At 27.7% G+C, this 13,096-nt stretch overlaps 1 protein-coding gene across 1 annotated transcript in view; it reads right to left on the bottom strand.

Moving 5' to 3' along the window:
- LOC117175274 (cytochrome P450 4C1-like) overlaps positions 1–13,096 on the bottom strand; it is a 70,170-nt gene that overhangs the window by 8,346 nt on the left and 48,728 nt on the right. The window contains exons 6-12 of the mRNA XM_033364982.1: positions 10,203–10,309; positions 9,467–9,557; positions 9,215–9,400; positions 9,055–9,124; positions 8,855–8,981; positions 8,735–8,783; positions 4,629–4,729 (exon numbers count right to left, since the gene is read on the bottom strand). Coding sequence (XP_033220873.1) covers positions 4,629–4,729; positions 8,735–8,783; positions 8,855–8,981; positions 9,055–9,124; positions 9,215–9,400; positions 9,467–9,557; positions 10,203–10,309 — 731 coding nt within the window. The remainder of the gene's footprint in view (positions 1–4,628; positions 4,730–8,734; positions 8,784–8,854; positions 8,982–9,054; positions 9,125–9,214; positions 9,401–9,466; positions 9,558–10,202; positions 10,310–13,096) is intronic.

Here is a 13,096-nt window from a genome sequence, read left to right as displayed (position 1 = left end):
AGTTGTGGATTCGGATTCAGGGGCTCAAAATACATAAGAATAGAGGGTTTTCAGCTTTGGCGGTCTTAGTGCATACGGGATCATACCCAGCCCCCGGACTATGTTATACTGACTTATAAAGAAAAAAAATAAAACAAATGCTATTTTCTCTGCAGTTTTGCGCTTTCAATATAAATTTGGCCACTAATTTTTTCGAGATTCTACCATTTTCTCCCTATGTGCGAAAAGTAGGGAAAAGCCTAAGGATTTTCTGGTCACAGAGGGCAAACAAAAATTTGCCTGCACGAAAGAAGTGACTTGGCTACCCTTCTTGATTTTGAGCCTCTGAATCCAAATCTAGCCTCAGAACTTCTCGCACACGTCTCAGTTTTCCCATAGATGCAGAAAATAGGCATTAACCTAGGGATATTCTGGACGTTATTTTAATAATACCAGTATACGCGAAAATAGGCAAATGGATGTTATATTTTGAAGCGCCGCGATTTACAGAGACTTAATTTCTACATAGAAATTATCTAGTGTGTTTTATGTTTAACCTAACTTGGGTGATTCTAGGGAAATTGAAGGCCCTTCTCATATTATACAGATTTGTACGGGAAAAAATAACAAAAATTTCATATCCTTTACAGTTTTGCGGGCTAAATCTAAATATGAACCCCAAATTTTTCAGGTTTGTTCCATTTTCTTTTTAGATGCAAAATGTAAGGAAAAGCCTAGGGAAATTCTGGTCACACAGGCACACAAAAAAAATTGTCTGCACGGGACAAGTGATTGATTTCGCACGCAAAAATGTAAAGGATATTAAGTTTTTGTTCTTGTTTTCCGTGTAAATCTATATAATCTGAAATAGCCCTTCAATTTCCCTAGAATTACCTAAGCTAGGGGAAATAGAAGACATACTAAAGAATTTATGTCTACAAATTAAGTCTCTACCGGTCGTTGCACTTAAAAATATGATATCGATGTGCCTATTTTCGCGTATACTGTTATTATCAAAATAACGTGCAAGTTATCCCTAGGGTTTTCCTTATTTTCTGCATCTAAGGGGAAACTGAGACGCACAAGATCAATTTTGAGGCCCGATTTGGATTCAGTGGCTCAAAATCCATAAGGGTAGCCTAGTTAATTCCCAGTGGGCACAAAATTTGGCGACGTCTTTATGACATCGTTACGACATCTTTACGATAACTTTAAGACATCCTGTGTCCATGTCGTTAAGGTGTCTTTACGAATCGTAAATAAGTCGCATGATCTGACGATGTCTTTGCGACATCGTAAAGACAGCGAGACGACATGGACATAGGATGCCGTAAAGTTGTCGTAAAGATGTCGTAACGATGTCGTAAAGACGTCGACAAATTTTGTGCCCATTGGGTTGTCTCATGCAGACAAATTTTTGATATGGCCTATGTGACCAGAAATCCCTAAACTTTTCTGTACTTTTGCATCTAGGGGAAAATTGAGACTCGTAGCAGAAATTATGAGGTCAGATTTGGATTCAACGACTCAAAATCCATAAGGATAGCCTAGTCAATTGTCTCGTGCAGACAAATTTTTTGTATGGCCTGTGTGACGAGAAAATCCCTATGCTTTTCCCTACTTTTTGCATCTAGGAGAAAACTGAGACGTGTAGGACAAATTCTAAGGCCATATTCGGATTGAGCGGCTCAAAATCCATAAGGGTAGCCTAGTCACTTGTCTCGTGGAGACAACTTTTTTTGTGGGCCTATGTAATCGTTACCCAGTAGGCACAAAGTTTGGCGACGTCTTTACGACATCGTTACGACATCTTTACGATAACTTTACGACATCCTATGTCCATGTCGTTAAGGTGTCTTTACGATATCCTAAATAAGTCGCATGATCTGACGATGTCTTTACGACATCGTAAAGATAACGCAACGACATGGACATAGGATGTCGTAAAGTTGTCGCAAAGATGTCGTAATGATGTCGTAAAGAAGTCGACAAATTTTGTGCCCACTGGGTAGTATATTGTGCTACAAGTGCGGAAAGTAGGCAGTTCCATACGAGTGTGAAGTGAGCTGTACGAGCCAGAGTCGACCCGAAGATGAGCCGACGGCTCCTGTAGCACACGATATTTTTTCTAACAAATGCGGGAAATTTTCTATTTAAAAAACAATAAAAACCAATTTTTTAAAAATGTATGATAATTTTTGGAAATTTATGGTAAAATTACAAACTTTACCTAAAAATGCCGGAAATTTTTTGTAAATTTGTAAATTACCGAAAATTTATAGAAATTTAGTATATCCGAAGCTTTTTGGAAGAAATTCAAACATTTCTGAAAATTTGATAAATTTCACAAATTTCCTAAAATTTATGAAAAATTGGCTAAATTTCCAAAATTTTCAGAAATGTATGAAAATTATCAAATTACCAATAATTTCAGATTTCTAAGAGTTTCTAAAATTTTCGGTAATTTATCGGCAGTTTATGGTAATTTATCAGTAATTTATATTCAGATTAAGAAAAAAGTCTTATATCTATCCTAAAACTATCTAGAAATACGTTCCAGGCAGAAAGAATATTTAAAAAAAATTTGTAATGCATTATATAAAAATTAATGAACAAGTATTATTTTCCAGGATAATTAAAAATGAAGTTTCAGAATAAATAATATATTATTCATAAATAATAATATCTAATTTTTCAATAAATGAATTTAATTCATTAAATAATTTGTTTGAAATATTTGTATAAGTATATAAATACATAATTTTTCAACTCATTCAAATTGAGAACGTTTATACAAAATGTAAGAGAAATTAATGTTTTTTTTTACCGAATTAACAATAGATGGTATTTATCAATTGCTTAAGCAATTTTTATAAACAAATTTACAGTTTGGACATTTTTCAACAAATAGGCTCGTCTTTTACGGAAACAACTAAGAAAGTCTTTTCGATAACTCTACAATGATATTGTACAAATTTACAAGAACTATTAATTATGTAAACAATATCTATAAAAAAATATGCCCGCTTCACGGGCACATTCTCATTGTGCGCTGCGCGTGCGGCGCTTCGCGCCAAGTTTGAGCGCGCCTAGGGCGCCCGTGTACGCTCTCGCGCTTTGCGCTCGTTTTCGTACGCTTAATGCGTACGTTAACTAAATGTTTTTAAATTTTGTGAATACTATAACTTAAATCGAAAATGAGGAATACAGCCATAAATTGTAATTCAATTTTTTTCGATTTCATTTTAAAGAAGGTTCTCAAAGCACCTACGACTTTGACGATTACATTCTCATTACGAAACTCGCGCTCGATAATTCCTGTCCACTTGAAAAACTTCATCAAGATAATTTGTAAATTTTGTTAAAATCTACTAAAAATAACGTTTTAAACTTATGGATATCTTAAAAAATCAAAATTGCATATTTTTGAAAATGATCCAACTTTTTGGAACTTTTGTCTAATTAAAAAATTTCATGATTTAAAAAAAACATTTATTTTACATATAGTAGAAATTTGGATTGATATTTCCTAACATATTAAAAAATTTGTTTTTGCTTTCTTAGAAAATTTTCAAAATGTTGAAAAGCATATAACTTTTTAAAGTTTTATCGAATTCAATAATGTCATCAGGATAATTTGCAATTCTTTTTGACGTGTATCAGAAAATTTGACAAAAATTTTTAAAACTCATAAAAAATTTTTATTAAAATTTTGAGAAGCTCAAACTTTTTGAATTTCTGTCTAATCGAAAAATTTAACTGATATAGTTTCTAAATATATTTGATATCTAATGACGAATTTAAATGAAATTTTCTAATCTTTTAGAAAAATATTTATTTTTGACTTTTCTGAATATTTTAAAAATTTTCAAAAGTAATATAACTTTTCTTATTTCCATCGAAATTAAAAATTTTAGTTGGATAATTTACAAGTCTTCTACCTAGCTACAAGAAACTTTAACACAAAATTTCAAATTAAAAAAATTTTTTTTTTTCAAATTTTGAAAATGCTCTAAATTTTTAAATCTTGGTTGGAAATATCTGCTTAACGAACTTAGCTTTTATTTTGGAAACTTTAAGATGTGTATCAGAGGCTGACTTGATTGGACAAATCCTTCAAAAGTTAGCGCGGCTACAACATTCAGGTAACCATACAAACAGACATACAGACATACAGACAGACATCAATTAAATTTGATGATTTTCGGATTCTGTGAGTGATCAAACGTAAAGATCCGTTAAAAACGAGAGATAGAAAAGTTGGATATTTATTATTTATAATAAAGAGAAATAAAAAACATGCTTTTGAGCAAAAAATGAAATCAAAATATTTGTTTATTGTTTTGGGGCCCATTTAAAATTTGGTGTGGTTTTTAAATTGCAAAAAAGGCACTACACCTGTAAAATTCATTAAAATTTAATCGGCGGTTTGGGAGATATGGGGGCTTCAGAAAAGTCAGGAGTCAAAATTCAAAATCCTGTCAGAAAATGTTGGAAAATATTTTTAACCCTCAACTTCACTCACCGTAAACCTCACTAAAGTTTCATCGAAATCACTAGACCCTAGTGTCTCTTTTTAATTTATGTTTGAAATTTTTTATTTATTTTACTACTGTTTTTCAACTTATAAATAAAATATAATTACATACTGCAAACATGATTGTGTCCACTTCTTCTCGAATTTCAGCATCAGATAATTTATTATCGGCAATCATCAAATCCAGAAAAGGTTGTCTTTTATTTGTGTCATCTGAAAATTTAATTCACGCGTAAATACAAGCATAACAATATTCACAAAAATTCCTTCATTTGAAATTTTCATCATAAAAAAGGATACTACTGCTGCATAATATTTGGAAAAATGTATTTTATAGACTACTTGAAAATTATTTAGTATTTTTTAGTCGAAAATTCGTCTTTTGGTAGAAATGAATCTTTTTTGTTAAAAATTCAACTATTTCATTTAAAGATTGATTATTTAAGTTTAAAATTCATTTGTTTGTTCAAAATTCAACTATTCCAATTAAAAATTCAAGTTATTTGTTGAAAACTCGTCCTTTTTTGGTAGACAATTACGATTTTTGTTTGAAAATTTTATCTTTTTTGTTAAAAGTTCCACTATTACATTTGGAGATTTATCACTTTATTTGAAAATTTATCACTTTGTTCGGAAATGCAACTATTTTTCTTAAATTAGTTTATTTTCTGGTTAATAAGAATTATTTTTTAACTGTAAATGTAACTATTCTAATTTAATATATCATCTTATTTGAAAATTGGTCTTTTTTGGTAGATATTAATATTTTTTAATTCAACATTTAATTGATTTTTAAAGAATGTCAGCCAATTTCATGCAGTTTTTTAAGACTTCGAATAATTTTACTAATTATATAAAGGTCTTTTAGAAATAGTTTAATTATTTTTCCAGAATCTTAACAGATTTGATAGAACTTCCAATATTTCAATAGAATTTACAATAATTTAATTAAATTGCTTAGAATTGTTAACAATAATTGATTGTTTTGAGAGAATTCTTAATATTTAAAACCAAATTTAAACCAAATTTAGATTTTTTAATAATTCGAAAAAATAAATTAGAAGCATTTTGAAAGTTTTAAGAGAATAAATAAATTTTCTTAAGATTTTTAGGAAAATTTGTAATGTTTTTTTATGTAAAATGAATTGAAAGATTTTCAAATGATTTCAAATAATTGTGTTTTGCGAGATTTTAAAAAATGTACAGCAAAATATAGATTTTTGAATATTTCGAACATCATATTTAGAAGTATTTTGAAAATTTTGAAAGATTTCGAGAGCATATTACAATTATTTTAAGATTCTTGTTAAAATTTAAAATTATTAGAAAGTTTTTGAACAATTTTTAACCTAATTTTGAAAAGAGATAAAATTCTTTTTAAAAAAAGTTGATTTTAGAAGGATTTGACATAAAAATGTGAAGCTTCTGAAGCTTTTTGAAAGGTTTCAAGATAGTAAAAAAATGTCCTTAAGATTCCTTGAAGAACTTAAAATGATATTTATTCAAAAAAATTAATTTGAAGAATTCGAAGTAAAATTTCAAAGCTTTTTGGTAATTTTGAAATGTTTCAAGAAGATAACAAACCTTTCTTATGATTCGTGTGAACATTTCAAATAATCTTCTTTTTTAAATTAATTTTGAAAGAAAATTTAAAAAGATTTAAAAATACCATATTTCAAAAGATATGTAAGAATATCAAAAAATCTAGAAGATTATACCATTTTTTTATTTTTCAAATATTTATTATAATTTTATCAATATTTCGAGTCAGATTAAAAGATTTTAAAGAATTTTAGAAGCTTTTAAGAAATTAAAAATATTTTTTAAATTTTCAAGATTTTGGAAAGTTTATTGAACATTTTTTAATTTTTTCCAAACTAGTTTTTTTAAGTTTATAGTGAGTAGAAGATTGATATATTACAAGAGATTTAAAATAATACACAGGACTCCAATTACTTAGGTATTGGATTTATATATTAAAAGCTATTAATAATAATTACCTTTTTAATAATTGAAAGACTTCTAGAAAATTAGATAAATAAATAATCTAAATAAAATTTAGATTCGTGGACATAACATTTTTTACTACTTGCCTTGGTTAAGAATGATTATTTACTTATTCAACTAATTAATTATTAAAAGTAGAATTAATTTCCTTCATTCTTTTTTTTTAAAGTCAACTTTTATGGCAGTTCTGATTTTTCTGATATTATCGGTCGAATTTTATCGGAAGTTAGACATGAGACGATTTGATTGGTAACAAATGAAAGCACGAGAAACAGGTTTTAGAATGTTTCGAAAAACGAACAAGACCGATTAAAATGTTTGAAGTTCTCGTATCAAAATGCAGCACTAGTTTTCAAAAATGTCCTAGAATTTCAAAAGATTTGATAGGATTTTTTGGGACCTATAAGCTTTCGGATATTTTTAAAGATTCTAAGAGGTTTTCAATGGATTTCAAGGGATTTTATTATTTTTCTGAGGTTTTCAGTCATTTTAAAGGATTTTAAAGGAATTTGATAAAGGAAGTTTCTAGGATCTCAAGGTATTTCATAGGGCATACAATATTTCAAGGAATTTCGAAGAACATCATATATAAATACTTTTATGAAATTTCAGAGAAATTTACAAATTTGTGAAATTATTACTACCCTTGAAATTATTCAATATTTTATAAGTTTATTTGACTATTCTAAATTTTTGTCAAAAATTTAAACTTAAGTGATTTGATCAGGTTTTATAAGCTTCCCGTGTGGAAATAACCCCATTTGACCCTTTTACAAGTCGGGCACTAATCGCGGGCTATTCGGGTTATTAATTTTGACAAAGTAGCCAGTCGGGGACTAATCGGGGACTAGTTGGGCTTTTTATTGTCACAATTTCAGTCGGGGCCTGGTCGGTGGTTGGTCAAGGGCTGGTCGGGCCTTTTTGCTCACTAATTTCCATGCGGGTAATCTTCAGGCTCTGGGCTGGAGCTAGTGGGGCTCTGGTCGGGTTATTCTTATGTTTGAGTTTTCGACGAGGTCTTATCAAATGAGGTAATATCTAAAAAAGCGTAATGATTTTTTTATTCTAAAACACTAAGAATATATTTAACAATAATCTTACACCGTTTTTTGGAGAAAACATTTATTAATGTTAAATTAATCTCAAATATACTTATTAAATAATTATTAAGTTAATCATTTTGTACGAAAATCAAATTTTTATAAAAACAGCGATCAAAATCTTCAAAAAGGTGTAATCTTATTTTTTTGTAGTATTTTTTTTAGAAAATTGCGAATTTCTAAGAACCTTCATTTGAGTCTTGTGGTTCTGGACTGGTAGCTTTAAAGAAAATCCGCAAGGGTGCGACGTGCCGCCTCTCGCGCAACAGAAATGACGCGTCGAGTGTTTAAGACAGCAGTCCACACGTAACGAAGCATAATTACCTGGAGCAGAGACTACCGTGACCAACATCCGCGGTTCGTTCAGATCGAAGCTCTTCTATTGCTGCGTTCCAGCTGAAGTTTTTTTTTAAAATTAATATTCCACAAATTTTGGGGAATTTTAGTTACATAAATTTATGCATTTTTAAGCGTAGGATATGTTCCCCATTAAATCTTGGGTAAATTCGAGCACTTTTAAATATTTCAACAAAGCTTATGGAGATTTCCGTAAACAATAAATATTTTGACAAATTTTTAGGGAATGTTGCACAAATTTGGGATAGTTTGGTTAATATTCCACGCGGATGTATTATCATATGAGCCCTACTAGTACCCGATCAGGCCCCGACTAGTCCCCAACTTTAAGTGGGGTCGAATGGTCGGGAACCAGACTAGTTCCCCATTTGAATTTCTACACAGGTTGTTTTAATTACATTATAATATCATTAATTATGAATGCAATCATCCTTTAAAATGCTTAGGTTATTTTATAAGTCAAATATAGCTCATTGAAAAATCTATAAGAATGCATACATAACTAATATTAAATAATTTGTGATATGTACAAGTAATTAAAAAATAATTGTAAAAAATTAAGTTTTTTTATGTATATCTATTTACTAGAGGACCTCCCGTTGGGCATTCGGGTACCCTGGGTGTCGAACAATGTGCATAAAGCTGGATGTGTCTTTCTTGCATGTTCCATATTATTTATCCATTTTTTTCCTTACATTCTAATAATTTTTAATTATTTTGTAATAAAAAATGAAACATAATAAAATAATGTTACCTGTTTCAATTCCTCTCTTATCCATTTCTTTCCTTCTATTTCGGATAACCTGTATAAAAATAATATTTAGTAAGAGAATTTTTTCTGGTTCTATCATACATATAATTCGAGAATACAAACTTCATTCGAAACGTCATGCATGTATTTTATTGATGAATAAAACTCTTTTGATAACTTTGTCCGATTGAAAATGATGTCAGGGTTTAACCAAATTTTGACCGATCTATCCACAAAGACTTGCATCACACTGCAAAAACAGTCAAGTTATAAAACTAATATCTTCAATTAAAAAGAAAATGTTTTTCAATTTTGAAACATACATTTTGATTGATTCGAAATATTTCTTGCTTGTTTCGTAATTCGTCATTATTGATGTTCCCATTGTAGTTTCTGTTGGAAATAGACAAATAGTACATTTTATAATAATACCTCGAATAATTCGAAACCCAATTTTTTTAGAAATTCAATCAATTTATTTACCACAGATAAAATTTAATGTTCTAAAGGCGACTATTTCTGATACATCGAATTCTTTTCTATCAACATGGCTTGCTATCTCATTGGTCAATACTATCGATTGAGTTTGAAAAGTTTCGATAAAAGAGTTAAGAATTTTGTGATGAAAAGTAGGTTGGATTAATTTCCGTCGACCGTGCCATGTTGAGCCTAAAAATGGTAATTGATAATATTTATTAATTTTTTGTTCACTTCTTTCTCGTAATTTCTGCTTACCTGATGATGTTATTAATCCTTCTCCAACCCAAGGCTTAGCAATATTATAGAGACTGGCTTTGTCGGCAGTCTGTTTACTACGAAAAATTATCTAAAAATTTCAAACAGTGTTACTAATTATATAATATAATGATATATAATTATATAATAAAAAGTTAGAGTTACCAGTATTTTCACTCTAAATAAGATTTCCAAATCTTTTTAGCTGTTTCACGCAGAATAAAGTAATGATAAAATTTGTTGCAAGACATTTTTTAGATGGATGAAGTTTTATCCAGACAACTTCACTTTTTTCAAAACACATGTGTTATCATGGAAAAACAAAAGAAAATTTAACCGATATTTGGTTAAAGTTTATCCTGTAAATTTAATTTTTGTTGCAGCGAATCTTTCATCGGAAATCGATGTACAGTTTATCTTCTTGTTTTTGCTGTGCGCTTATGAGTTTACAAGGCATTTCAAAATATTTCGAGTAATTGTTTTAAGAATTATTTTAAGCAATTAAAATCGATTTTCACGGATTTTAAGGGATTTTAATATATTTTAGTATGTATAGAGAGTTTCGATGATTACACAAGATTTCAAATTATTTACAAGGATTTCAAAACATTTAAATGTATATCCGCGAATTTAAGTCCTCCAACTTTTTATTATCTAATAACCAGCCAAAAGAAAATATTTTACAAGTAATGATTATATTTTTTATATAATAATTATTTTCTGGCATTTCGCTTACTTTGATTTGGTCAGCATCCGAGGTAAAGATGAGTAACTTATTAAGCAACCAAAATCGAAATGGGGACGGATAAACTTCACATTGATGCATCATGAAATTGAGTAATACTGTATAATTTTAATATAAATTAATCAACATTTATTAATGAAATACAATAATATCACAATAAATACTGGCATATTAAACCGTTGCATATATAAGATTCTGGTTACAAACTTCACATCGAAATGATCCACTTTTGCGAATCCAATATTAATTTTTATATATAACTTTATTCACATCTGTCAATTGACAGTTGTCAGACTTTTTAATAAAAGATGTAGGATAATCATGATCGACATAATATTTTTAAGAAAAGCAATCTTTTCGAAAGTGATGAATTTCTGGGTGAGAGAAAAATTCATGTTTTTCCAAAAAATGGCTTGTAAACAAAAAACAAATTTTTAACAAAATACTTAAATTTTCAAACAAAGAAGTAAATTTCTAACTGAAATACTGAACCATAAATACCAAAAAAAATCGTCAATCGACAAATAATTAATTTTTAAAAAAAGGAGTCAAATTTTCAACAACAAAAAAATTATTTTTCTACCAAAAATATTGGAACTGTTAGATTTTTAGTTGAAGAAGTTTATTCTCAATAAAATAATTTAATGTTGTATCAAAAAAGTTGAATTTTTATCTATAAAAATTATCACTTTCAAAGAAAACTCTTGAATTTTCAAGAAAGTAATTGCTTTTTCAATCGAATAATATAATTTGCTACCAAGAATGGATGCATTCTCGTGTAACAGTCATTATTAGTAGGGTTTTTAAATAAAGAGATTAAGTTTTTACCAAAAGAGATGAATTTTTCATAAAATACATCAAATTTTAACAAAATAGTTCAGTTTTCTAACAAAGAATGAATGTTTAACAAACTAACACAACTTTTAACTAAGCAGTTGAAATTCCAACTGATTAGTTAAATTTTGAGCTAAAAAAGATCAATTTTCAACAAAAAATGTAACAGTCAAATTTTAAGTTTATAAAAATTAATATTGAGCTAACAAAAAGACTAATTTTCAAAAAACTAGTTAAATTTTTAACCAAAGAATGAACCAAAAATGAATTCTAAACGAAAATTGTAATAGATAATATGTCAACCAGAAAAGATTTTAATTTTAAATCAAAACAGTTGAATTTGACCGAATAGTTGAATTTTTCAACTAAAAAGATACATTTTTAACCAAATAGTTGAATTTTCGAATGAAAAGACAAATTCACAAATAAAAATGTATTAGTTACATTTTTAGATATAAGAATTAATGTCCAACCAAAAAAACGAATTATTAACAAAAGATTTTAATTTTCAAACAAAGAGATGAATTTTTCACTACAATGATGAATCTTCAACCAAAAAAATTAATTTTCTACAAAAAATACAAATTTTGACGAAAATACATAACAATGATGAATCTTCAACCAAAAAAATTAATTTTCTACAAAAAATACAAATTTTGACGAAAATACATGAATTTTCACCAAAATAGTTAATTTTTTAACTGAAATTGTCAATTTTTAACCGTAATCAGTTTTTAACCAAAAATTGAATATTTAAATTTTCAGTTAAAAAATTAATGTTTAATCAACAGTAACATTAATTTTCAGAAAAATAATTAAATAGTTAACCAAAATAATTAATTTGCGACTAAAATTATGAATATTCAACCAAAAAAAAAAGTATCTTCCGCCAAAAAGGATCATTTTTAATGAATACACATGAATTTCATTAAAAAAAATTTTTGAACTTTCAGCAAAATAGGTAAATTCTCAAACAAAAAAAATGAATTTTAATCAAAAAATGTAATAGTTGAGTTTTTAACCAGAATGGATTTTAGATTTATACCGTTCTATTCAATCAAAAGACGAATTTTCAAAAAAATAGTTGAATGATTAGGCAAAACTGATTATCATTTATCGATCAAACAGTTGAATTTTGAACTAAGATAAAAAAGATTAAATTTCTACTAAAAAAGTTCAATTTTCAAATAAAAATTAATTCACTTTCAGCCAAAAATAGATGAGTTTTTTCCATCCGAGAGGTGAATTTTCCACTAAAATGACATTTCTTCAAGTACGATACTTAATTTTTCAGAAATTAAAAAAAAAGGTTGAATTGTTAACAAATAAAGAATATTTTTCAACAAAAGGTTAAATTTTTTATGAAATAATTAAATTTTGACCCAATAATTGAGTTTCAATACGATAATAAAGTTACTAACTAAAAAGATGAATTCTCGATTAAAAATTTAATAGTACACTTTAAAGACAAATAATTAACTGTCAACCAAAAATAGTTACTTTTTATTTTTCACCAAAAAGATGAATTTTAAAATAAAGTGATGAATCTTCAAGTTGAATAGTTCAAGTTTCAGTTAAAAAATTAATTTTCAACAACAAAAAACGATTTTTTAATAAAAAAGTTTAATTTTCAACAAAATAATTCAATTGTAAATAAATACTACAAATTTTATCCAAAAAGGTGAATTCTCAATCAAGAATGACTATTTTTAAAAAAGCGTTGAATTTTTAGGAAAATAATTAAATTTTACCCAAATACTAGAGATTTTAACTACTAAAGATGAATTTTCAAAAAAAAAAAAAAATAATAATAATAATAATAATAGTACATTTTTCAAACAAAAATACACTTTCAACCAAAAATAGATCATTTGATTTTCCGCCAAAGAGATGCATGTGCAACTAAAACGATGGATCTTCAAGTAGAATAGTTCAATTTTTAGTTTAAAAAATTAATTTTCAATTGAAAAAACTATTTTTCAACAAAACAGTTAAATTCACAACAAAATAACTTAATGTTAACGAAAAAAATAAATTTTTAATTAAAAAAG

Source organism: Belonocnema kinseyi, chromosome 6 (assembly GCF_010883055.1).
Source record: "Belonocnema kinseyi isolate 2016_QV_RU_SX_M_011 chromosome 6, B_treatae_v1, whole genome shotgun sequence".
NCBI classification, from domain to species: domain Eukaryota; kingdom Metazoa; phylum Arthropoda; class Insecta; order Hymenoptera; family Cynipidae; genus Belonocnema; species Belonocnema kinseyi.
This window is presented reverse-complemented; position numbering and strand designations above follow the sequence as displayed.